The 22,914-nt window shown below is 48.8% G+C and overlaps 12 protein-coding genes across 12 annotated transcripts; 4 read left to right on the top strand and 8 right to left on the bottom strand.

Moving 5' to 3' along the window:
- Positions 1-1,328: 1,328 nt before the first annotated feature.
- Positions 1,329-4,556, bottom strand: EURHEDRAFT_401504 (TIP120 domain-containing protein; the record flags this gene model as incomplete). Its single annotated transcript, XM_040780091.1, has 3 exons — positions 1,329-1,745; positions 1,808-2,146; positions 2,199-4,556. The coding sequence occupies 3 exons, from the start codon at positions 4,554-4,556 to the stop codon at positions 1,329-1,331; spliced, it is 3,114 nt and encodes a 1,037-aa protein (XP_040640113.1).
- A 125-nt stretch (positions 4,557-4,681) lies between these two features.
- On the bottom strand, positions 4,682-5,734 carry EURHEDRAFT_351962 (ribonuclease P Rpr2/Rpp21/SNM1 subunit). The gene has a single exon (XM_040778443.1). The coding sequence runs from the start codon at positions 5,377-5,379 to the stop codon at positions 4,807-4,809; it is 573 nt and encodes a 190-aa protein (XP_040640112.1). The 5' UTR covers positions 5,380-5,734; the 3' UTR covers positions 4,682-4,806.
- A 105-nt stretch (positions 5,735-5,839) lies between these two features.
- On the top strand, positions 5,840-8,214 carry EURHEDRAFT_514295 (RNA lariat debranching enzyme; the record flags this gene model as incomplete). Its single annotated transcript, XM_040786253.1, has 3 exons — positions 5,840-5,893; positions 5,955-6,056; positions 6,121-8,214. The coding sequence occupies 3 exons, from the start codon at positions 5,840-5,842 to the stop codon at positions 8,212-8,214; spliced, it is 2,250 nt and encodes a 749-aa protein (XP_040640111.1).
- A 188-nt stretch (positions 8,215-8,402) lies between these two features.
- On the bottom strand, positions 8,403-12,184 carry EURHEDRAFT_351928 (RTP1/Tango6 family protein). Its single transcript, XM_040778442.1, has 3 exons — positions 12,042-12,184; positions 11,420-11,990; positions 8,403-11,369 (listed from the first exon to the last, which is right to left on the bottom strand). The coding sequence occupies exons 1-3, from the start codon at positions 12,112-12,114 to the stop codon at positions 8,591-8,593; spliced, it is 3,423 nt and encodes a 1,140-aa protein (XP_040640110.1). The 5' UTR covers positions 12,115-12,184; the 3' UTR covers positions 8,403-8,590.
- Positions 12,185-12,316: 132 nt separating this feature from the next.
- On the top strand, positions 12,317-12,776 carry EURHEDRAFT_351908 (uncharacterized protein). Its single transcript, XM_040778441.1, has one exon. The coding sequence runs from the start codon at positions 12,421-12,423 to the stop codon at positions 12,670-12,672; it is 252 nt and encodes an 83-aa protein (XP_040640109.1). The 5' UTR covers positions 12,317-12,420; the 3' UTR covers positions 12,673-12,776.
- Positions 12,777-14,839: 2,063 nt separating this feature from the next.
- Positions 14,840-16,768, top strand: zpr1 (zinc finger-containing protein ZPR1). Its single transcript, XM_040785699.1, has 2 exons — positions 14,840-15,062; positions 15,123-16,768. The coding sequence occupies exons 1-2, from the start codon at positions 14,934-14,936 to the stop codon at positions 16,392-16,394; spliced, it is 1,401 nt and encodes a 466-aa protein (XP_040640108.1). The 5' UTR covers positions 14,840-14,933; the 3' UTR covers positions 16,395-16,768.
- Positions 16,769-16,865: 97 nt separating this feature from the next.
- Positions 16,866-17,737, top strand: EURHEDRAFT_351891 (uncharacterized protein). Its single transcript, XM_040778439.1, has 2 exons — positions 16,866-17,382; positions 17,511-17,737. Exons 1-2 carry the CDS (start codon positions 16,987-16,989, stop codon positions 17,547-17,549), a joined length of 435 nt encoding a protein of 144 aa, XP_040640107.1. The 5' UTR covers positions 16,866-16,986; the 3' UTR covers positions 17,550-17,737.
- cyp5 (putative peptidyl-prolyl cis-trans isomerase) lies at positions 17,501-18,729 on the bottom strand. Its single transcript, XM_040785698.1, has 3 exons — positions 18,656-18,729; positions 18,539-18,604; positions 17,501-18,488 (listed from the first exon to the last, which is right to left on the bottom strand). Exons 1-3 carry the CDS (start codon positions 18,665-18,667, stop codon positions 17,925-17,927), a joined length of 642 nt encoding a protein of 213 aa, XP_040640105.1. The 5' UTR covers positions 18,668-18,729; the 3' UTR covers positions 17,501-17,924.
- Positions 17,565-17,985, bottom strand: EURHEDRAFT_351895 (uncharacterized protein). Its single transcript, XM_040778440.1, has one exon. It carries the CDS (start codon positions 17,894-17,896, stop codon positions 17,660-17,662), a length of 237 nt encoding a protein of 78 aa, XP_040640106.1. The 5' UTR covers positions 17,897-17,985; the 3' UTR covers positions 17,565-17,659.
- Positions 18,730-18,930: 201 nt separating the features above from the next.
- Positions 18,931-20,028, bottom strand: EURHEDRAFT_529868 (NAD(P)-dependent alcohol dehydrogenase). Its single transcript, XM_040787125.1, has 4 exons — positions 19,980-20,028; positions 19,667-19,930; positions 19,193-19,619; positions 18,931-19,144 (listed from the first exon to the last, which is right to left on the bottom strand). Exons 1-4 carry the CDS (start codon positions 20,011-20,013, stop codon positions 18,997-18,999), a joined length of 873 nt encoding a protein of 290 aa, XP_040640104.1. The 5' UTR covers positions 20,014-20,028; the 3' UTR covers positions 18,931-18,996.
- A 369-nt stretch (positions 20,029-20,397) lies between these two features.
- On the bottom strand, positions 20,398-20,969 carry EURHEDRAFT_514290 (uncharacterized protein; the record flags this gene model as incomplete). Its single annotated transcript, XM_040786252.1, has 3 exons — positions 20,398-20,568; positions 20,593-20,780; positions 20,807-20,969. The coding sequence occupies 3 exons, from the start codon at positions 20,967-20,969 to the stop codon at positions 20,398-20,400; spliced, it is 522 nt and encodes a 173-aa protein (XP_040640103.1).
- Positions 20,970-21,643: 674 nt separating this feature from the next.
- Positions 21,644-22,390, bottom strand: EURHEDRAFT_453338 (putative ribonuclease H1; the record flags this gene model as incomplete). Its single annotated transcript, XM_040784111.1, has 1 exon — positions 21,644-22,390. The coding sequence occupies one exon, from the start codon at positions 22,388-22,390 to the stop codon at positions 21,644-21,646; it is 747 nt and encodes a 248-aa protein (XP_040640102.1).
- Positions 22,391-22,914: the final 524 nt, after the last annotated feature.

The following is a 22,914-nucleotide window of genomic DNA, read 5'->3' as shown; positions in this document are numbered from 1 at the left end:
TTCAACATTTTCTCTGATGCTTCTCAGCTTCATGAGGAACGGTCACTGGCACACATGGTGATGCATTATGGCGTATATAACCATGAATAGGAACCAAGACGTCGTATATGGAAAAGTCGTACGACATCCAAGCAGCTGCAGAACTGACCTTTCATGCCTCGAAAAGATCATGCTGCCCCCAACAAACGGCACACGTTATACATCTGATTCCCGCTGACCAGCCCCCGCAAAAGGATCATGCCGCCTACTGTCTGAAGATAGCCTACCCAATACACGTATCGCGCGGCATGTTACATTTTAGGTGACTCATACACCCGTCTGTGGATCTCCAAGCATACGACTGAAATCATTGATATAGACTAGCAGTCATCGGGGCTTCCAGCGGCCTAAAACACCAAATGCGCTTGTTATCAGGGATAACCCGAAGATAACAAATAGGATATCGCGATTTGAGAGATCAGGATCAGTGTAAAATGAATCAATCACACACACACACGAACCTAGAAATCATATCAATGGCTATGCATCGTTGGAAAAGTTCGAATCAGTTGGCAAAGATATGAACTATATACAATGCCAGTATCTGCTGGATAACAATCAGGGTTTTGTCGGCAAGTTCTAAGTTCAAGTAGTCTCATTTGCAGCGCCTTGCGGAATTTAAGCATTTCCGTATATAAATCAGTCAGGGATGAGAGGATAGTAGCTATTGGGCTGAATTCATCGGCAAGTCACGAATGAATTGACCAGGGCATGTTGTAACCCCATAATTCATTCGTTTTATTTCGAGGATCCGAAGCCACTTCCACTAGTCTATGATTTCACAGAACCCTCATCGCTTCATGGAAGGCCATTTGGTCATCTGCAAACCCCACTAACGATTACACCTCATCAGGCTCGTCGAGAAATTTACTCCATAGGTTTTGGCTATCGAGAAAGACCCCAATGCCTACCCTAAAACCGAATTGAATCGACCAGAAAGTGGAGAACGTCTGCTGGGCCACGATTGCTGCAGAGGTAGTCTCATAGTTACCAGATGGGTGGCACGCAACGACCACGTTATGATTCGCGATTTGTCCAGCAAAGTGGTGGCGTCCAAGAGAGGAATGCCGGTACATACAAGTACATATATTGCGGAGGATACGACCAGATCCCATACTACTCCGGACGAAGTTCAAGTTGGAAAATTTGTATCACCCGAGAAAAAAAAAAAGATTCCGTCATGTTTAATAAGCTAGGCTAAGCTAAAATGTAAGATGGTCGTGTAGTGATATCGTGAAACATTATCATAGACGTCCCCAAGAGGACCGGAACACTTTTACCCCCCGAAACTAGACCTCCAATTCCAAGCTCTTGAACTGCGTGGTAAACGTCTTGCGAACCCACTCCATATAAGTCTTCCACTTGTGACTCTCACCCGTGATCTCAGCATTCGGGAACGCCTTGCTGATATCCCGCGTGATCTTGAGGACACCCATGGATGCTTCCTGTGCCTTTTCGATTTCCTGCTTGACGGCGTTGTCCTTGGGCTTGAAGGAAAGGACGGCAGTGTACCGCTCTGCCAGCGGGTCGAGGTAGCGTTGTGTCTCCTCTGGTGCGAGAGGAATGAGCTTGGAGGTCATTAGGTTGCAGATGGTGCGGATGTCTTGTTCATCTTCGATTCCGGCAAGAATGCGGTCGTAGAATTCTGAAACGTAGGCGCGCGAGAAGGCGGTGTCGAGGGAGGCGTAGAGGGTTTCATAGGCGCTCTGTTCACAGTTAGCTGTCTATCCAGAAAACTTAATTACCCTGAGGAATGGATTGCATTGACCTTCCGCAGCTCAAGACCGTCGTCAACCTTATGTTTGAATGGGCCCATCTGGACCTGGCGGATGAGTTCCGGCTTGACATGAGTGTCACCGAAGACAGCCGGGAGCAGTTCGTTAAGATGAGGAAGAATTATTTTCATCTTGTTGTGAATTGCAGAGTTGAGGGTTGTCAGAGCCAGACGATGGTTACCCAGATCCCGGTCGCCGAGCATGTTGACCAACAGCGGCACGATCAACGGTCTCAAAACGTCACTGTAGGTATCGCTCGAGTCCGACAGAGTGTAGCGGAAAGCGGAAATCACAACTCCACGGATCGTCGGGTCCTCATTGGAGAGATATTCCTGGATTACGGTCAGTGACTGGACTCCTATAGCGAGATGACGAATAGCATACCTGGAAATGAGGGATGTAGGCAACCGGATCGATCAATGCCAGTCGCCCAACACATTCCGCTCCAATAGCACGGTTGTCCTCTTCCTCCGAGACAACAAGAAGTGCCTGCCACAGCTTCATTGCTGAAGGGGCAACATCGGGACGCACGAGTTCGGGGTGGAGAAGCAACTCTTTCACAGAGTGAAGTAATAAATAGCTTTGTTGGCTGGACTTGGACAATCCATCCATGATGATGGGCAGGTAGGCCTTGACGTTGCCTGCTGCTGCATTACCAAGAGCAGTAGCAGCAGCCAAACGAACCTTATCTGACTTGGAATTGAAATGAGTGATGAATAAGTCAGGAGTCAACGAGCACTTGACGCCCATGCGAAGTCCGATTTCTCCGAGAATGGCGAGAGCAAGACACTTGCGTTGCGCATCCTGAGAGGTTTGCAGTTCTGTCAGGAAATCCTCCATCTTGACCCCCAATTTTGAGCCACCATGCACCAGAAGGGTGCCAATCGCTCTTCCGACAACGGATGTGTCACCGTTGATCCCAACATCCCGCAAAAGCTTTTTCATGAGCTCTGCGCCAGCACCTTCCTCACCAATAACCTTGACCAGAAGCAGCAATGCCCTAAGGACAGTACCAACAAGCGAATGGACGACAATCAAACAGATAGCCGAGACTAGACCGTCATCGACTAAAAACTTAGAATTTCCTGGAACGAGTTTCGCTAGGATTATGAGAGAGGGGGTGAGGAGATGGAAGTCCTCGGCGCTGATGAGCGGCAAAAGACACCCGCTCAATTCCTTCATGGTATTCTGGTCCAAGTGGGCCCTGGTCTTGGAATTCATAGCTAGACTGCGCAGTGCCTCCAAGCTGGCACCCCGGAGAGCACGGTCTGATTTGCGTAGTTGAGCACTGAGTTCCAGTGTCACTTCATTCGCCCACGACGCAGAAACATCCGTCTCACGGCTGCACAAGACCGCGACATCATCAACAGCCCGAACAGCGGAAAGCCGAGTGGTTTCGTTCCTGAGACGATCCACCAGAATGGAAAGACCATGAGATCGTCTCCCAGAAGCGAGAAAAGTGGTCCCTCTTTCTCCAGCAGTCCGTGCTAGGAGAACACCAAAAACGTGGATAGCACGCTGGCGGACTTCAAGGTCAGCACTTGTGTTAGTGATACGGGCAAGAACCACATCGTACAGCTTCTCCAACTGAGGTGCAACATTTTGAGCGCTTGCTGAAATACGAGGTGGTGTGAGAGCTTTCACGATCTGCTCGACAGCACCAAGAGCTTCGCTGCTGACCTTGTAGTTTCGCTCATCAACCGCTCCAATCACACCAGGGATCAGTGCAAGGAGGAATGACAAAAGAGAATCCGAAGTATGCGTTTCAGCAATCGCAGCAATGAGACCAAGAGTTTCGATCTGGAGTGTTCCTGCGCTAACTGCAGTGCCGGACGGTGCTGCTGAACTACCAGAGAGGGAAGATGTTTTGAGTGCATCCACAATAGACCCTTCAATCTGCTGGAGATGTTCTGCCAATCCGCCATAACGGACGAGCGCCAGACTCTTCAATAGAATCACAATTGCTTGCTTCAGAGGCACCGAGGCTTGCTTCCACATCTTCACGACACTCTGCACAATTGTCGGAACCGAGCGTGCCAGATCGGCCTGTGGACCAGACTCTGGAGTTGATGGGTTGATGACTGGTGAATCGACAGCCGACGGGGTGCCAATGCTTGGGTCGAATCCAATACCGCTGGCATCGCTGTCCTGGCGTCTTCTCTTCCGGGAGTTCTTGGAACCGCCGACTGAATCGAACCCACTCGACGTGACAATGACAGCCCCTTCGCTGGTCTTTCGAATAAGTGCTGTCATAGTGGAGATGACTTCTAGTTTGACGCTCTCTTCTCTTTCTTTGTTGAAGCGGGCAATGAGTGCGGGTGCAATCTGCTGGTATAAGGATGCATCGTCCAGTGCCTTTCCTCTACCGTATGTCGAGATGACGCTGTAGAGGAGTTTAGCAGCACATCGCCGGACTTTCCAGCTCATATCATCTACATCGCTATATCCTCCTTCTTCCTCGAAATCCTCAAACTCGTCATCGTCTTCGAGATCAAGCTCTGCGTCGGAGCCATCGTCCTGGGTACCGCCCATCTCTTCGTCCTCTTCATTGTCTGCCACGTTGGGATCGTACTTGAGAAACCTAAGCGCGGAGGTGATAGTATTCGAGAGATATGGCTGCATCTGATGACTGCAGGAGCTGATCAAAGCTTCCAGCGTCACCAGTGTTGTCTCGCGGAGCTCGTCTGCTTGGGGATCGTGCTCGTCATCTTGGGAGTAAACCGACATTGCGTCATTGGACATTTCGACGGCTGGTGCTCGAGCTGCAATGTAGACAGTCCAAATACAGAGTAAATAGACGAGAAAAACAGGGCCGTAGTAGTGGACACCGAGCTGGTTGGAAAGAAGCTCTGGCGCTTCCGTCACTTGGATGGGGCCCCGCGCTAGTCCAAAAAAAGTAATCAGACACCGGAACACAACGGCCGATTTTCCGGTCTTGGCATTAAACAGAGAAAAAGGTATCAAAAGCAGGTTTGGCCGATGGACTAATTGATCACTGCAGGAAATCAAACAGATCGAGGGACGAAGATGCCGATTGAGACTGCTGCTTGGAAGCCAACAATGCCTGTAGTCCTCCCTGTTTCCGTGCTTTGGCCCGTTTCTTGCTGCTGGCGTTCTCTGCTGTCTTGCTGGCTGGCTCAGAAGAAGCAGACTGTTCGGAGACCGTCTTGTCTGTTGAAGTTGCTGTAGTCGAGATAGATTCTTCTACTGTCGTTGTAGGTTTGGCTGGCACCTTGGAACGGACAGGTTCTTTCCGAACCGGCTTAACTGTCCGTCGATGACAGCGGAGGCACTTGTAAATTGTAGCTCCGTCTGTAGAGACTCCTGTACGCTTTAATTTCTTTTTCCTGATCTGGATGGTTTTGCTTGTCTCAGGACTTCTGATGGTACCGCAAGCACCACAACAATATTCCTGGTGGCGCTGATTCAATGACTTGAAATCGTTATGTAGAATGTGGTTATGGCCAGCCAACAGATGAGCCGCGGTCGAAGGGCTCGAAATGTTCAAAGAAGAGGCTGAATCTTTGAGAAAATTCAGTTGAGGTGTGTATTCACTGACAGGCATAGTGTACTTTTTTGTTTGATTTTATTGAGAAAAGATACAAAAATAGCAGTGCTTCTTAATCGCGTAGTTTTGGTGTAGGAGAAGTGAAAGAAAAGCGGCCCAGATAGTCAGCGGATTTCCCCAATTCCTCTCTCTATCCTCTTCTTCTTCTCTTCTCATCCCCCACAATCTTCTACTTTTCCTTTTCCTTTTCCTTTTCCTTTTCCTTTTCCTTTTCCTTTTCTCTGTTTTTCTTTTATCTTATTTTCTTTCTTCCTGCCTCCTGGGCCCATCGAGGAAACAGTTCTCGTTATATGGATTCTTTGCCTTGTTTGAGCTCCGCCGCGTTACTTCGTTCTCTAACTCTTGCCAATCAGCCTTTTGGGCCCTACGTTGGCTTTTCATCCATTGTCAAGTCTTCGAAAGTACGCCTGCGAAATCAGGGCATTCTCGCTCTGAGAATTTTAGGAAACTTCGCAAAATGGTGGCGCTCAACTCGAATTCTCCCTCTGTCAGAGTGGCTTTTGAAGGATGCGTGAGTGATTTTTCGATGCCGTTGCCTTTGTTCCCCTCTACAATACTGACTGAGTCTTTAGGGGCACGGCTGTCTGCATGAGATCTATGCCTCTGTCGGACGATCTGCTACTCTTAAGGGATGGGATGGCGTCGATTTGGTTGTAATTGGAGGTGACTTTCAGGCGAGTTTTTCATCCGCTCTTTTCCCTGTCACTCAGTTCTTCCATGTCTAACTCTTGAATCCAGGCCGTACGCAATTCCAATGACTTGGCTTGTATGGCTGTTCCAATCAAATACCGAGAGATTGGAGACTTCCACGAGTACTACAGCGGAAAGCGAACCGCTCCATACCTGACCATCTTCATAGGCGGCAATCATGAAGCGAGTAATCATCTAACAGAGCTTTACTATGGTGGCTGGGTGGCTCCCAACATCTATTATATGGGTGCTGCCAACGTCCTTCGCTTTGGTCCTCTACGTATTGCTGGCCTCTCAGGCATTTTCAAAGGCTACGACTACAGAAAGCCTCACTTTGAGAGACTTCCTTATAGCGAGGAGGAGAAACGCAGCATATTCCACGTGCGTGAGTTGGATGTACGCAAGCTTCTGCAGATCCGTACGCAGACTGATCTTGGTCTGTCCCACGACTGGCCCAGAGGCATCGAGTATTCTGGTGATTATGAGAGGCTCTTTCGCATAAAAAAAGACTTCCGCCACGATTCAGAGCGAGGCTACCTGGGTAACCCGGCGGCAAAGAACGTTCTCGACCGTCTACGTCCCGCCCATTGGTTTTCTGCGCATTACCACATCAAGTTTACAGGTTCCGTTCAGCATGGCCAGTACACTATCCCCTTTGGGCACAAAGTGCAAGCAACATCTCAACAGGACCCTCTTCAGTCTCAGAAGCTCCCTTACATGTTTGGCATGGACGGCGCCTCGGTTTCCCGAGGCTTGAGTGATTTTATCGAAGGAGGTTCACCTGAGTTCGAAGTGAGACAGCCTGAACTCGAAGAAGGAAAGCACAAGCTAGAGGGAAACCAGCCATCTTCAGCTCATACTGGTAATGAGGTTACGAATACCGAAGCTACTACGCTTAGTTCTGAAACGTCTACGCTGAATCCTGAAGCGACGGCCTTCAATCCCAGCTCAGACGAAAAGCCATCCGATGTAGTGGACCAGCAGACTCCAGAGCACGGCAGTCTGGCGGCAATCTCTATTCAGGGGTCAGGCCAAAATCAGAATGACATATCCCAACAGGATCTCGGCGACACCACGAACCGGATTTCAGCATGGAAGAATTTCCACAGTGTAGCGGCCACCCAGGAAGCCGAGGAGAACTCTCGTTTCTTGTTGGAACAGGACAAAACCCAAGAAGCAGTTCGCAACATACAACACAATTTGACCTGGCGCCAGGTTGACATCGATCATGATGGATCAAGACGGAGGCTAGGTGTGGAGGGGTCTGAATCTGTAGACGGCCCCGAGAGCAAAAAGCAGAAAACTAGTCATGATGCCAGTATCGTGAAAAACGCGGACGAGATTGATTTGGATCTCAGTGATTCTGACCAGGAGGATCAAGCAAAAATTACACCTAGTGTTGAAAGCAAGAAACCTGCGCAGATCTCGGAGAACACTGGAAAGCCTGAAGTGGTGTCTCAGGACATTCGAAACCAACTTCCTGCCAGCTTCGCTCGTCCAGCGCCTGCTCCACAACCTGCTCAGGATATGCCCATCAACGAGCCTTTGCCGGAAGCTATAACAAACACGACAACTCAGTTCCTCGCTCTAGACAAGTGCACACCTCGCCGCGAGTTCCTTCAGCTTCTGGAGCTCCAACCAATTTCTGAACAGGATGGCGTGCAATCTCGGCGTCCTTATCGCTTACAGTATGACAAAGAGTGGTTAGCCATTCTTCGTGTTTTTTCCAACGACCTTCAGTTGGGCGATCCCAGCGCTAACCCCTCTCCCAACAAAGGAGACGCCGTGTACAAGCCCCAGATCATCGAGGAGGAGAAATGGATAGAAGAGAATGTGGTTAAGTCCGGCAGACTGGATATTCCGGAGAATTTCACCATCGTCGCTCCAGTTTATGACCCATCGATCCCTATCACGACACAACAAATGCCGCTAGATTATAATAACCCTCAAACCACCCAGTTTTGCGAACTCATTGGAATTGAGAATAAATTCCATGTTAGTGAAGAAGATCGTCAGGCGCGTGCTGCAGCCGGTCCACGGCCGGATCATTCCAGCAGAGGCGGTGGTGGATCTATGCGACGCGGGTTTGGCCACGGTCGTGGACGTGGAGGCGGTCGCGGCGGCGGAAACCGTCGGTACTGATGCGATGAAGCGTTTGTATGTTTGCGAGCCGTCTCGAGATGATCATCTTGTTTACCATCTCATCGGATCTGTCTCGCCCTCTGAGCTTTTCAAGTCGATTTATGCAGGAAAACCGGATGCTTTTATTTGCGGAGATGTTCTACAGAAGTTGTAACGGGTAGTAGTTTGATCATGGCGATGTATCTATTATTTTCAATGTTTATTTCTGGGTTGCCATAGGATTGCGGTTATGGGATGGGATGTTCCCTACTTTTAATCACATATGCACTAAATCTAACATAGCTAATAATATGAGTAAAATGGATGTAAAATGTACCTGCATACTCAATCTACTCGCAACAAGCAGTTCTAGTCTAACGGAGACCATGAAAGCATCCTACTCAATCTCCTCGATTCTCGGCCGCGCACTCCTTCCAGCCAAAGGATCAACACTCAACCCAGCAATCCTATCACCCAGCTCGAATCTCGGCTCGTTTTGTTCCTCATCTCTCCCCCGTGCCCCAATACCCCACAGCAGCGACTTGTCCGTCCAAGCCTCAAAACTCTCGATCAGAACCCGAATGTGGCCACGAACAATACTATCCGTCTCATGACCCTCTACAAAATGCAATGTCCGGAGCATACGCGGTAGATTTCCGATAGAGCCCTTGCCAGGATTATTAGCTCCCCGGAAAGGATCTTCTGAAAGCGAGAAGCCAAAACCAAGCCCCGTGCTTCCGCGTGTTTCGCGCGCTGTATCGAGGGCTTTGAGGATGTCAAGGAGCAGAACCACACTTGCCCGACGGAGGATTGCAAATTCAGCATCAGGCTCTAGTGTAAGTGTGGCGAGAGCGAGATCCACGGCTGATGATGCGATTTCTGGACCCAAGCCTGCGAAATTTATCTGCACTGCAGATGCGAGGATGGATAAGGCTGACGCGCGGACGCGAAGGTCCTCTGGTTCTTCATCTGACTGGGAACCTGCAGCCCAGGCGGAAATAATATTTGCAGCGTGAGCATTTTGTTCGGGTGATTCAGTATCTTCATCTTCATCCTCGTGCTCTTGGAGATGTTTTCCTAATTCTTCCGTGATCGAGGCAGAAGTCACATTCCAACCAGGTGGCATGGCATTTTCCTTCTCCTTCCGGCGAGCTTCACGCTCTTGTTGTCGCTTTTCTCTCTCGAGTTGTTCTCTGCGCGCCTTTTGCCCTTGCGGTTTGTGACCTCGTCGTCCTGCAACGGATATTATAGCTTCACCTAGTATCTTGCCCGTCTCGCCCGTAAGAGCTTCCCCGAGATCCTGCACGGTACGAAGTATCGATTCACCGATTTTCAGTCGTTGGTCGAGAGTCGCGGTTTCGGAATTGTCCGTGTATCGATCGACGAGCGTTTTGATGATGGTACGCGGGTGTCGCGAAGCAAGGGTTCCGATTAGTTTGATCGCGTTTAGATAGATGAATTCCTCGTTTGCTACTGATTCTGATTCATTTCCTATGATTGATAAGAGGAGAGTTAAGGTAGATGGGATATCGAGGACCGGGGAGGATTTCTTGATCAAATCAGATAGGAGTGAGAAGCCTTCTGCTTGGACTGGTGGGAGGTCAGAGGTAAGGTTTGTTAAAGCTTGACGGTGGATACCGAGGTCGGAAACATTTTTTGATGCTTGGTTTGTTCTGATGTGCCCTGGTGATGCTAGGTGTATATCGAGTAGCATGGAGGCCGTCGTTGATGGTTTCGTGAGTGGTGATGGAAGGTGTGGGACTAGTAGGTCTAGCTGTGTTTTGATGATCTCTAGGACTGGTCGTGTTTCGTTAGACACTGCGAATTCTGGGGAGGCGAGGACGGTAGAAAGTAAACTGAATGCTGTGGATAATGACTCATTCGAGTCATTTTCGCTTGACGATTCTGGTTTTTCTTCATCGTCTTTTTTGACAATGTTGGTCAACGATGCAAGAGATGCATTCTTCGTCTTTGTCCGTATGGACACTCGACCGGATTCGCTATCGATAATCTGTTTGATGAGCTCGAGAACGCGAAGAGGACGACGGGAGAGAGTATCCTTGAAATTATCCAAAAGCTTCTCTGCTAGTTTCGCGCTGACTAGCTTCTGAAGAATGACTTCTGATTCATCTTTCTCGGAAGAAAGCTGCAATTGATCGAGTGGACGCTGTGCAGATGAGTCCTTGACAAGCCAAGTTTCACTCACGTACAGGAATATATCTCCTGTTCGCTCTTCGCTACTTGGATCGGATCCTAGTAACTTAACGAACATCTCAGTGCGAGCCTGTAGCGAGTCCATGAGCTGGATGACGTTGAATTGATCCGTATGAGAAGAATCGCTCTTTTTCAATGATATCTGGCCTTTGGCATCCACTCCGTATGTCCACATAGGGCCTCCATTCCACAGTAGATGATCAACGAGTTTTTTTAACGGTTGCACACCTACGGACACGCCGAAATATGTCTGCAGCAAGGCCATGACCTTTTCATTGAGGGTGGCCTGTTGCTGCTCCATGGCGAAAGAGGCCAACCCCCAGAGAGGAACAAGTATGGGATAGACGAGCCTTTTGACGAGTCCTGGGTTCGGATGTTGAAGTGTCAGAGTCTTCAGCCTGTCGACAGCAAGGTGCAGCATGGATCCGTCAACAAGTGCTTGTTTTGAATAATCGCCACCTGAACCGCCAGAAATTGTCATCCGTTGTCTCGTAAGAGCATCCAACTCTGCGGTTAAAGTTTTAAAGAGCGGTTCCACGAATATCGTATGTCCTATTGTCCCGGGTGCTCCGTACGCCCGTTTGCCCAGAATCCCACTGCCCACGACATATGATGCTGTCTTCTTCAGATCCGGGTCATCTCCATCAAGCAATGACAAGAGCTGAGGTGCAATCGCGGAGAAGTAAGCCACCGGATTCATGTCTTGTGGTACAGAAGATAGTAGTCGTGAGACGTGCATGATAGCCTGCACAGTGAAGTGCGGTCCATTGGATGCTTGATTCTGCGCTTCACGACCCAGCGAAGGCGCGAATTGGGACGTGACAAAAAGGATAGTCTGCAAGACTCCCTCATGACGCAGAGGAATGCGGGATATATAGCTAGAGATTTTTGCCTTGAACCATGGTGCGGTTTCAGACTGGAGGAAGGCTGATAACGTTGGCAAGAGAACGGAACTCGGGGTACTGTAATTTCTTAGCATGTGTGATGATTCAATATCTACATTGGAACATACTCTCCAATGATCCTTGAAGCAGCGTTCTGATGATAATCCCTCCTCTCAGCAGATATACTCTTCGAATTGAAGGCCAAGTCTAGCGACCCACTGATGATATCGCTTAGGATCCGGCCACGCACAACAGGCTGTATGCTAGGCCTCGTATCGAGAGTAATATCAGACAGTGTAAGCAGCATGCGGTCTAACAGCAACTCATCATGAGGCTTGCCACTTGTGGGCGCATCAGACTGTTTGGCAATAACCCCAGCGGGCAAAACGGTAATCACTCTCTGCTGAAGGGGTATTCCCACTCCGGTTGATAGTGATGGGTAAATACCCTCCAGAGATATGAGATCTAGTAGCGCATGGAGAATCCGGCGTCGCTTTGCATCTTCCAGCGCAACATCTTCTGTCTCGGGGATGACTTGTGATTGTTCTTCCTCCCCTGTGAAGGCCACATGGATGCGTGAAAGAATGTCTAATGCCACTCCGATAACAGTATTCCTCACAGCATCATCCAAAGCTGGTTCCGGTAGATTGCTGTTGAGTATATCCAGAAGAGAGTTTCCACGGGATTTCTGAATTTCCTCTTATGTTAGTTAGCTCTAGTTCAAATTTATGATGCTGAGGTCTTGCATGCCTCTTTGAAGAACCGGTTTCAAAAATCCGTTAGCAGCGGCGAATGCCTCTTTGGTCCCTATAGGATCTCCCATTATCCAATACAGTCGACTATACTCCAGGGGCAGTCTCGTCTATCCAGCAAATATCGGGCATTGAGGCGATATATGTCACGTGATATGTACCATGCATAATTCTTGGTCATTTCCAGCCACCGCCTTTAAATATGCACTAACCAAATTCGACCACGTCTGGACAATCACGTGCCAGCGCGTCGCGTCGTATCAACTCCTGTCCCTCAACGATTTCTCTCCTTTTCACCACCAACAACTGCGATATCGATCCCTTTCAAACGACATTGCGAGTGAAAAGTCGAGCTGTCATTCGAACTCTCAGTCGCTATGATTTCTGTTCTTCTCAATGCCTTATCGAACCCAATTTCTACGATGACGCACGGTTGTGTTTCCCTGTTCATTCCTTCGATCGCTTGGTTGCAACTCTCTGCCTGCAGCTGTAGGCGTATTTGTACAAAACCTACCCCCCACATAGCTTTCCAAATCTCATCCTATGCTTTTACAAGCCCACCGAAAGTACTCGTGTCTCCACGATGCCATCTGGTACCGTGCGATAAGAGCTGCCTAGGAGGTGGTTGAGAATTGGGAACCTAACCCTAATACGCTGGGTCGCGTCGCTGCTTCGGCAGCAGTTTCACGGTTTGCGCATGCTGGATACTCTGACTAGTTGAGTCGTTCTGGCTAGGGGCGAGGGGACGAAAAGGTATCCGATGTCCAGAGCCTGCGACAGGGCATTGAAAGACGGTTTACTATGCGTTCTAAGTTCCCAGAAGGGGCACGCGTCGGTTTACCAATGCTGGACGGAGCATGCTGGTCGCAATGGGATGTTTGTTCTATGCCTGAGTGAGGAATCCCTGGAGAGAGTGCAGGTGGAATATGCCGGACACCTCTTTTTTGGGGGCTGTCTTTGGGAGCTTTTACGGCAGTGGAGTGGTTGGCTATGAGGGCAATTTCTTTTGCCCATGATAACGTTTCTATGTTTGCAAACACTGTTCACCATGAATGCAACAATTCTGTCTTGACAGTTGCCCACAAACGGCCAGGAAGTCAGGGCGTCGAAGATCCACTCGTCGGAATCAACTGGGTTTTTTACAGTGCCCAGGCGCTGCTCAGAAAGCTTCGTTGTCGCGAGGTCTTTTGTACTTCTGAACCGAATGGTCCTTTGATAGTGGTTACTCCCTGAGTAATGCCATCAAAGAATTTTGGCTTGTTGCCGTATTCCGGATGGTGTTCAATTTGTGAAACCAGAAATGTCTCCTGTCATGCAGTTACTGTCCCTCTTCAAATATTGGCTGTCAGCTGTCCCGTGCATGTTCCCAACCTCGAGATACCTGGGTATCTTGTACCTGCTCTCCACCTTTTGGTTCCGGCTCTTGTGGCTAGACAACCTCGAGTCGCGGTATCAGCCATAGATTCGTGCTTCGAAAGAAGATCCCGATCGACCGTGTTAACCATCTCTTTGCAATGTAGATTGCAAATAGATTGATGGGCGGCGATAAAATGACAGAATTTTGTGTTTTGTCACCTCCCTTCGGGGAGAAGGAAGCGGTTTTTGTGGATGTTCTTTGTCCGCTTCTCAAAACGCCCTCCAAACCACTCCGGTGATGAGGAGAGGAAACAAAAACTTGTCTCCGGGGGTACTGTACTACACGCGAGATGCTTGCTCCTAGCGGTCTTGGAATGGCACGGATAGTGTGATCCGCGCGTCTAATAGTCTCTGGGAGTTGGGGTGTTGCGAGCAAAATCGACTGGGCATCCTTGGAATGACTCCAGGCTGTCTTCCCTCCTCTGCAACGGACGTGAGAGGACGATTGACGACGCAAGTTGTGTCCATCGAGCTACTGCGGTCTGGTCGTTCTGTTTCTGTTTCAGCAACATGTCGGCATTTGTCGGTTTTTATAAGTTCGTCAATATCTTATTGCTACAAGTTTCTCCGTTGAGGCAAAAAAATTTTCTCTTCGCTCGTAACGTTCTGTCTCGTCTAATATGGCACCTTGTTTGGAGTACTCAGTGGCGAACGGTACCACGCGGGACCTCTCTCGAGTGAGGATCAAAGTCTAGGCTTGTCTGCGTTGTCGCTTGGCCATTGAGCTACTTTTGGACCTTTCAGTGCCGTTCTTAGCGAGTTGAACAACGAGCGAAGAAAGCGCTTCGATATACGAGGATTTGGATGTTGATTGACGGACTCTGGGCTGTTGGATAATAGTTCTGAGGCACCGCAACCGAACGTTTCCGGGCGCAGTTGCTGCTCATGGATCGCCGCTTCTCCTTTGGAGAAAGCGGCCTCTTTTTTTTTTATAAGTCTCCCCTTCCCGGTTGCTTTGACATAGCTAACTACTGTCAGTTATCGGCGCATGTGCGATTATGCGGGGCATGTTGATGCGTTGATATGGGGATGCACGGACGTATCAGAGCAAATTAAGCTAAATACAATGCAGTTCTGCAATCATTCCCTGCAATAGTTTCCCATGATGAATGTAGCCCTATTTGACCTCGTAGTTGTACCCCAAATTTCGCCGTCTGACTAATCTCCCCGCCCCGCCACTGGCGATAAGTGGAAGCCCAAGGAACATTCCCGCGATTTTTTCTTTCCTCCGGCTTTTGTATATTTTGTGACAGTCTAAAAAAGTATATAATCCTGTCGCATTACTCTCTTCTCTTAGAGATCCTTCTTCTCTTTCAGTCTTGAGTTTGTCGTTGCTATCTTGGTCGCGAGTAATTTTAATCTTATCGCTTGCCACCCCGCTTTTTTTTTTTTTTTTTTTTGAAGTCTTCTTCGCATCGCCGAAGTCAGTCACATACCCTACACCTATCAGACAGACACAGACACAGACTCCATCATGTCCGGAGACACTCAGACGAACGATGCCTCGCAGTCGGCCTTCCAGAAGCCCGGTGACTTGGTGGACAGAAACGATGATACTGGTGTTATGCAGCTGGAGAGTCTTTGCATGAACTGCCATGAAAATGTATGCTTCCATGGTTTTTTCTAAATGCCTTTTGCATTGAGATACTAACAAATAACACAGGGAATGACCAAGCTCCTTCTCCTTCGTGTTCCTTTTTTCCGCGACATCATCCTCGAATCCTTCGAATGCGAGCACTGCAATTTCCGTAACAACTCCGTCAAGTCAGCGGGTCAAATCCAGGAACAAGGGTCGATGTACACCTTAAACGTGGAGGGCGATGAGGATCTCCGGCGCCAGGTTATCCGCAGCGACACCTCAACCTTCAAGCTCGAGTCACTTGGCATCGAGATGCCCAAGGGCGACAGCCAGATGACAACGGTGGAGGGTGTGATCGCACGGATCCACGACAACCTTGCCAGTGAGCAACCGCTGCGCAAGACTCAGGCCCCCGAATTGCACGATGCGCTAGCTCCCATCATTGAGAGGCTCGAGAAGATGATGAACCGCGAGGAATTCCCGTTCATTATCTCCCTCGACGACCCGACTGGTAACTCATGGATCGCACCGAACCCGCTCGACAAGGGTGCGAAGTACAGGCGTCGCGACTACCCCCGTACCCACGAACAGAACGAAGAACTCGGTATCGCTGGCGACGCGGCGGCTGTGGCTGCTGAAACCGCGGAGATTGACGCTGATGACTCTGAAATTGTCGACGGCAAGGTCTACAGCCTTCCCTCCGAGTGCCCTGGCTGCTCGAAGTCTTGCTTCGTCAACATGAAGAAGGTCAACATCCCCTACTTCAAGGAAGTCTACCTGTGGGGTACCGTCTGCGAGCACTGCGGATACCGTACCAGCGACGTCAAGACCGGTGGTGAAGTCCCCGAGAAGGGCAAGAAAATCACCCTTCGCGTCGAGAACGCAATCGATCTCTCCCGCGATATCCTCAAATCCGACACCTGCGCCCTGCACTCCGATGAGCTCGAAGTCACCGTCGAGCCTGGTACCTTGGGCGGCCGTTTCACCACCGTCGAGGGTCTCCTCACTGAAATCCGTGACCAGCTGAAGGGCCAGATCTACGACGTCGACGACACCGCCCAGACCGGAGGTGACAGCATGGAGTCCTCTGACAAGGACAAGTGGGCGCGTTTCTTCTCCCGTCTTGACTCGGCAATCGAGGGCAAGATGCCTTTCGTCATTACCCTCCAGGACCCCCTGGCCAACAGCTACGTCCAGGATCTGTCTGCGCCTGCTGCGGATCCCCAGCTTACCATCGTCGAGTACACGCGGACTGACGAGGAGGAGGACGACCTTGGCCTGAAGGATATGAAGACTGAAGGGTACGAGGAGGATGCTGAGAAGAAGGACCAGGGTAATGGCGAGCAGAAGTCCTGATCTGATACCCTTGTTTTCCTTGATTTATTTATGATGTGCATGATGTTCTTAATGTCTCCCTTTCTCTGATATCTTTCTTAACGCATACGTTGATTGCATGATGATGGCGTGTCTCAGGCCTTGTATATGGTCTATTTCTTTCAAAATGGGGTCGTTTCATATACCAGTTGGGGTTTGATTCAGTTGGTTAAATGGTTCATAAAAGTTCGACAAATGACATTTTGGTCCTTACAGTTGAATTATACTGCTATGATGCTTGCATTTGAATACCTAAGAACTTACCTATTGTAGTAGAAGCACACGTATTCAGCTGCTTATCAAAACTCCGCCGTACTAGATTCAATCTTCATTTGAGCATCTACCACCGTAACTTGGTCTCATTCCACTCGTTGCAAACCACCTGGAATGTCTTATGTAAGTCTCCGTCGGTCCATATCGTCGTAGACTTTAATGGACTCCTTTAACCGGTGGCAGAAAGCTAGTGCTGACCAGCACTTAGTACGTCGTATAATTCATGTCTTTTTCTTTTTCTTTTTCTTCCACCCCAAGTAGCCATTTTACCTAAGAAGGCCTGTTTTTGTTCTTATTAAAGATGAACCGCCCTTCACTCTTTGAAACACCATATCCTGGCACTGTTCTGGCTGTCGAAGAGTCTTACGACAAGTTCAATATACCATGCAAGAGACGTCAAGAATTGTTATATGATCCCAGCAAAGCGCTTAGGGCCAATGAGGTCCCAGATCCATTCAGGGCATGTGTCCGGGTGTGTGACCTGGGCCAGCTTGATGTTATAGTCAACAATTCTCGCCATGCCCTTGTTTTTTTCATGTCTTTTGCACAACATTGCAGTCACCAGAGACCAATATTGTGGCTACAAGAAGATCAGGAAACTGATAGAGACTCTGTCTCATCATTCTCTATCTCAACGGACAGCCTGATTGTCATAATCGATTTTTTAATAAAGCCTGGACTGGGAGTGTATCATGAGGTGAGAACTGGGGACAAAATTTTCCTTAAATATGCGGAACATCTTCCCTTCCCCAACAAGGAGCTTCTTGAGTTGCAGTTTCGTTGAAAGAAAATAGCATCTATGGCTGACCTTGTTTTGTATTATAGCTCGGATTTGCATATATACTTACATTGTATAGTCCCTAATACAAGTGTAGAGTGATACAATCACAATAGTACTTTGAATTGGACATATTGAGCAAGGATGGTATAGCAGGAATATACATACATTTGTCTATTTACATAGTTAAGCAAGCTCATTTCAACGACGTGCAGCCGCGGCCTGGTCGGCTTCTGTCTAACCACCGTCTGTAGACCATCCGTAATTCGAGTCTTGATATGGGCGTGCTGAAGGGATTCCCATCAATAAGAGGTAATCCCAGCTGACAGAGCGCTAGGGTGACCGCAAGGCACTGCAGGTTAGATTGGCGTCTTCTATACCATGCTCCAGCTTGCCATCGTGTCATATTATATCCCGACGACTTCGTCCTCATTAACGTAAACCTCGGTCTTCAAAGCAGCTCACCCAGCAAACGGATTCGCATGAATCGTCACCTTATTAATCCGCAAAGCCTCGTGCTCCTCCTCCTGTCCCTCTTTAGGCTGCACAACCCTCCCTTTCTTATCAATCTTCACATTAGCACCCTCCAGCCTCGCCAACACATCCCCGCCTTCATCCTGCGCCGTCAGGTTCAACACCTTTCCAAACACCGTACTCGCCCCATCCAAATGCGGCGCGGCCGCAAGCGTGACAAAGAACTGACTTCCATTGATTGTTGTACCAGTCGCGCCCTGAAACCCCGGTGCTGTTCGGTCCTTCACCGGCCGGGATGCCATAGATAGCATCCCGCGGGTATGGTGTCGGAGGGCGGGGAGACTGATTTCCTGATTCAGCGCGGAGGGATGGAATATCGAGGTGCCGGACTTGGGGATTTCGAAGGGGAGGACGGGTTTTGTTGACGTTTCGGGGGAGGAGTGCGCTGCGTCGCCGAGAGAGATGTCGCCGCCTTGGATCATGAAGCCAGGGATTAAGCGGTGGAACGGGGTGTTGTTGTATGCACCGGTCGCGCAGAGGGCGAGGAAGTTCTAATTGTTTGTTAGCATTTGAGGTCCATGATCGGGTCAAATATACATACTTGTGCTGTTTGGGGAACGGCTTCGCAAAAGAGCTCGACCTTGAGGTCGCCGTGGGTGGTATGTAGCTGTTACCGTCAGCGTTTGTGCCGTGCGGAATAGATCCAGTCGCGACTCACTGTGACGGACATTGTTGCGCCGTATATTTATTCCGAAGAGCTGTAAGTATCAGGATGGAACGAAACTATGAAATCAATCCTAGTCTCCAACTTGACAATGTCGGACGCGGCAGAATATCAACACGTCCAAAGGCGGTGAGATGGTCTGTTCCTACCACTTCCTTATACGGAAACGAGCAACTAGGGTTCGGTCTAGCGAACTAAGCATACGGTTGGTCTCTTATTAGGAGTTTTTATATGTATTATTTTGTAACCGAAAGCTTGATGATCATCTCCTGGAAATTTCTACAGACAGGTTTCAGATAGAAATGTAAAATACTGGAGAGTATATATATGTTAATTTAAGCATCCCAGCTGAGAACAGCACGGTATCGCATCTTCCCATCCCTCAATCTAGTTGCAGCTTCAATAACTCCCTTCAGGGTCATAGGATACTTCTCAACGATGCTATAGATCCGGTGGCGCGCAGCAAAGTCAAGCATTCTGCTCCTGTTTCTCGTTAGCTCTCTTCCCAAAAGATCTAGCAAAAGCACATACTGAGGGTGACGACTACAAATACAGCTGCCCACAATGCTATTTCCGAACATAATCGTGGGCATATACGGAGCAGTCAAGTCTCCACCATCGACAGACAAGGGGAGAATAGTAGCATTGCGAGCCAACACAGGATAGAACAGGCCCAGATTAAACTTGGCCGAAGTTGTGATCAAAAGACGGTCGACTGGTTTTGGCACGTTGAGTTGGTCATAGTCCGATACTCCTTTTGTCGCGTAAAACTCGCTAGCACCGAGCTTCAGGGCCTCTTCACGCTTGTCCTCGGTGGATGAGAAGACAATGACATCGCAGCCCATTCTCGCTGCGAATTGAATGGCAAGGTGGCCGAGACCGCCAATTCTGACAATACCGACACGTTCATAAGCCTTGCAGTGCTCGATTAATGGCACCCAGATGGTACCGCCACCGCCTTGTATAGGTTAGTCCTTTGTCCATTTGCGATTGAGGTCGGCTTACACATTGAAGGAGCAGCATCGACAGAGGAAATAGCATCGGGGATTTTGAATAGCCATTGCTCCTTACGGACTGTGTGGCTGCAGACAGAACCATTGGTCTCAAAGTCATGGAATCCGTAGTACTTGGCATTGAAGCAATATGCGTCCTTTCCGGTGGTGCACATGTCGCAGTTTCCACATGTCGAGCTGGCGGGGCCCCAACCGACACGGTCACCGACGGTCACCTGGGTGCAAGCCACTCCGACTTTTTCGACAACTCCAATACCTGCATAGAGTTAATCGATGTCGCTCCATCCTGCATAACGTATACTCGCCTTCATGACCAAGCACCAACGGTTGCGTGAGCATGTGGATATCACTCCCATAGAGGCCACTTGGGTAACCTTCACCTGGACTTCATCAGGCTGAATATCTGGAAGTTCAGAAGTCTTCTGAATAATTTCTCCAGAAGGTGAGCCACGGAATTGGATAGCTTGGACCATTGTGCAACTGATATCTCGCGACGGATAGTTTAAAGCTTGGTCTGATGGACTTCAGTCCTCAAGGTAGCAGCATGGCATTATATAGTCTGTTTCTCTCAATTGTAAGTAAATTCGTCTACCTCTTGTCATCTTCCTGATTCCTTATCGTATGGGTATCCTTCAATTCCGCAAACCCCGTGTCATCGCGATGACCGATGATGGTCCGAGCGAAACTTTGTATACAAAATACAACTATACCAGCACCGTGAAGCTAACTTACACCGTGGATAACGAGGTTCGCCATTACCCTTTTAATAATTTTTCTCAGAATATCCACATGAAAAACCCCATCCAAATCCAGATACTCTGGCCGCGTATACAAAGTCATCATATCAAGATTTCCCTTATCAACACTATTAAACAACTGAGACGAGTCCTTAGACTGCACACGCCACTTCTACCAAACCTCATCATCTGTAACATCAGTCTGGCCCAGAATATGGAATTCCTGCTCAGCGTTTTCGAGCATTTGTGCCCAGATTTCTCCTTCCATGCAGTACTGCATGATCATGGTCGATTCATGGGAGAACCGCTCATCGAGCTTAACAATCAAATATTGTGTAAGGCCGCCTCTATTTCCTGTGCGTCTGAGGTCTTCCACCTCGTGGTGGGTATAAAACGGAGTTCAGTATCGGTGGCATCTTTGCAGCCGATGAAGGGCTGAACTGGCGGCTCAGTTTCCCAATTATCGAAACGGACGTGATCCAGTGTGCGAACTAGGCTGAGGATGTTTCCAAATCTTCTATCTCCGGTGAATTCGGTCATGAATTGGTTGATTGTCATGAGGCGCAATCAGCGATTCCAAATTGTCAAATATTCTAGTCTCGGAAGGTATTTCCATACTGTTTCTGGTACATCTTCGGCGCAGAATAGAAAAAGAAGAGGGGCTAGACTACATAAAAAATGTACTTGTAACGAAAATCTTCCGGAAATTGAAGTGTATTGTATTGTACGGTTAAATGGTATGGATGGTATATCAGATTTGTATCAGTAATCTATGGTAACTATAGGCTTCTTCGCTGCAAACCCGTTAAACAAGCCAAAGCAGGTGCCTTGTAGTGTGGCAACCTGTTAACATTTCTCTTGTCTGTACTGAGCCTCAGATTAACCAAGACGGGTCGGGCTCTACAATACCGTTACCTTAACGCGTGGCGGGTATGGGCCACAGTTTGCAAGAAAACAATAGCAACAGCCACGCATCTTATAACATTTCTTGGTAGTGAAGGTCGTGAACTTCAACGATGTAAAACCTGCAATCAAGAGTGGCTTTGACAGGCCAAATTTTCCATGGTCGACTATCCCACGCGCCTTAATTTAACTAGACGATTCCTTCTCTCATCCTGTAAACTGGAGGAAGCAGTAATCCTCTGTTGAATTATCATAAGCCGCAGAACAAAGGCCCATAAGTGCCCCCTTTTTGCGAGGCCTGATGTTCAACCTTATAAACACATACGTGTTCAGACAAGCACACCTGCAATATCTGAGAAGCTGCCTCGTGTATCCTCAGAAGCAGCATGTTTAGCATGGTAGTCCGCATCGGTATTCCAACCTCTTGGAATATGCCAGAATTTGACTTGAAGGCCATGGCCATCCTTTCGTTCTATTTCTCCAAGTAAACACTCCCAAAGGTCCCGGTTCTTGACCGCTGCTCCTGTGCTCGTCCTCCAGCCTCTCCGTAGCCATCCACGTACCCAGGATGTCACGCCCTCAACAACATATTCGGAATCCGTCGCAATCACGAGACTGTTGAACCCTTCACCGGACCAGGACCGGAATCGTAAAGCTGCAATAACGGCGCGTAGCTCTGCCCGGTTGCTTGTTTGCGGATGAACTTCACCAGTAGGCCCTCCATTTTCAAGGGGAAAGCGTATGTAGCCAGGGCGTTGAGGTTGTTGTGTGGAAGGCTTGAAAACAAAGCTACAGCCAGCTCTGGGGTTCACTCTGCCGTTGTCTAAGCATGCACCGTCCGTGTAGATAAGGAATTGTTTGGAGTTGGTTGGATGAATGAACCGGCACACAGGTGGTATGGCTCTTTCACTGATTCGAGGTGGGAAAAGTGACTGCGGAGTATCACTGGTACTAGCAGGGTGAAACTTTTTAGGAATGACACGTCCAGTGCCGACTCTGAGAGTTCCAGAAATAATGTCACTTATTGTCTCCTCATCGCTCACATGATCATCTTCAAAGCCTTCATTTTCTTCCATGGTTTCTTCCATGAAGCTATAATCAACAGTGCAGATGGGACAGATTATGAGCCGGTGCAGGCCACACACTAGACGACCATTGGGAAGCTCGACAGGGCTGTCTGGGCGAAAAGACATCTTTCAGGCCAGTTGTTGAATGGAACAGCCAAGGCGCAAATCATCGGCAGTAGAATGTTCGTGTGATATTCGACTTTTTCTTTTGAGGAATTTGAGGATGAGAGAGTCTGATATTTCCTTGTAGAGTGAGTCAGGACCGTTTGAATGCTTGGGGGGATGTGTTTGATGAGATCTGATAGGTCGGATCAAAGGGATAACGTTAGTCCGACTAGCGAACCTCCGATATATGGCCAGCGTTCGCCACATATAGATAGTCAAGCACTCATCAAGCACTCAAGCACCCGTGTACTCTAGGCTACATTAGATAGAGTATATCAATCGTTTGTTTTAATTGGGTCTTCTACATATAGGCCTCGTGCAGTCGGATGATCGACTCCTCCGGTTTCCCCTGAACCTCCGACGGAACC

Source organism: Aspergillus ruber (assembly GCF_000600275.1).
Source record: "Aspergillus ruber CBS 135680 unplaced genomic scaffold scaffold00008, whole genome shotgun sequence".
In the NCBI taxonomy this organism is placed as follows: domain Eukaryota; kingdom Fungi; phylum Ascomycota; class Eurotiomycetes; order Eurotiales; family Aspergillaceae; genus Aspergillus; species Aspergillus ruber.
The sequence above is the reverse complement of the archived record's forward strand: the minus strand, read 5'-3'. Positions and strand labels throughout refer to the sequence as shown.

What these genes read in the sequence shown, in the direction of transcription:
- EURHEDRAFT_351962 (XM_040778443.1), bottom strand. Translation starts at nt 5,379, where the DNA reads ATGCCTGTCAGTGAATACACACCTCAACTGAATTTTCTCAAAGATTCA.
- EURHEDRAFT_351928 (XM_040778442.1), bottom strand. Translation starts at nt 12,114, where the DNA reads ATGGGAGATCCTATAGGGACCAAAGAGGCATTCGCCGCTGCTAACGGA. An exon ending in GAAACCGGTTCTTCAAAGAG is followed by an intron (nt 11,991 to 12,041) that starts GCATGCAAGACC and finishes AACTAACATAAG; the next exon opens with AGGAAATTCAGAAATCCCGT. An exon ending in GCTTCAAGGATCATTGGAGA is followed by an intron (nt 11,370 to 11,419) that starts GTATGTTCCAAT and finishes AAGAAATTACAG; the next exon opens with TACCCCGAGTTCCGTTCTCT.
- EURHEDRAFT_351908 (XM_040778441.1), top strand. Translation starts at nt 12,421, where the DNA reads ATGATTTCTGTTCTTCTCAATGCCTTATCGAACCCAATTTCTACGATG.
- zpr1 (XM_040785699.1), top strand. Translation starts at nt 14,934, where the DNA reads ATGTCCGGAGACACTCAGACGAACGATGCCTCGCAGTCGGCCTTCCAG. An exon ending in GCATGAACTGCCATGAAAAT is followed by an intron (nt 15,063 to 15,122) that starts GTATGCTTCCAT and finishes CAAATAACACAG; the next exon opens with GGAATGACCAAGCTCCTTCT.
- EURHEDRAFT_351891 (XM_040778439.1), top strand. Translation starts at nt 16,987, where the DNA reads ATGAACCGCCCTTCACTCTTTGAAACACCATATCCTGGCACTGTTCTG. An exon ending in GACTGGGAGTGTATCATGAG is followed by an intron (nt 17,383 to 17,510) that starts GTGAGAACTGGG and finishes TTTGTATTATAG; the next exon opens with CTCGGATTTGCATATATACT.
- EURHEDRAFT_351895 (XM_040778440.1), bottom strand. Translation starts at nt 17,896, where the DNA reads ATGAGGACGAAGTCGTCGGGATATAATATGACACGATGGCAAGCTGGA.
- cyp5 (XM_040785698.1), bottom strand. An exon ending in CCGTTCCCCAAACAGCACAA is followed by an intron (nt 18,489 to 18,538) that starts GTATGTATATTT and finishes ACAAACAATTAG; the next exon opens with AACTTCCTCGCCCTCTGCGC.
- EURHEDRAFT_529868 (XM_040787125.1), bottom strand. Translation starts at nt 20,013, where the DNA reads ATGCTCACGCAACCGTTGGTGCTTGGTCATGAAG. An exon ending in CGATGCTGCTCCTTCAATGT is followed by an intron (nt 19,620 to 19,666) that starts GTAAGCCGACCT and finishes AACCTATACAAG; the next exon opens with GCGGTGGCGGTACCATCTGG. An exon ending in ATTTGTAGTCGTCACCCTCA is followed by an intron (nt 19,145 to 19,192) that starts GTATGTGCTTTT and finishes AACGAGAAACAG; the next exon opens with GAGCAGAATGCTTGACTTTG.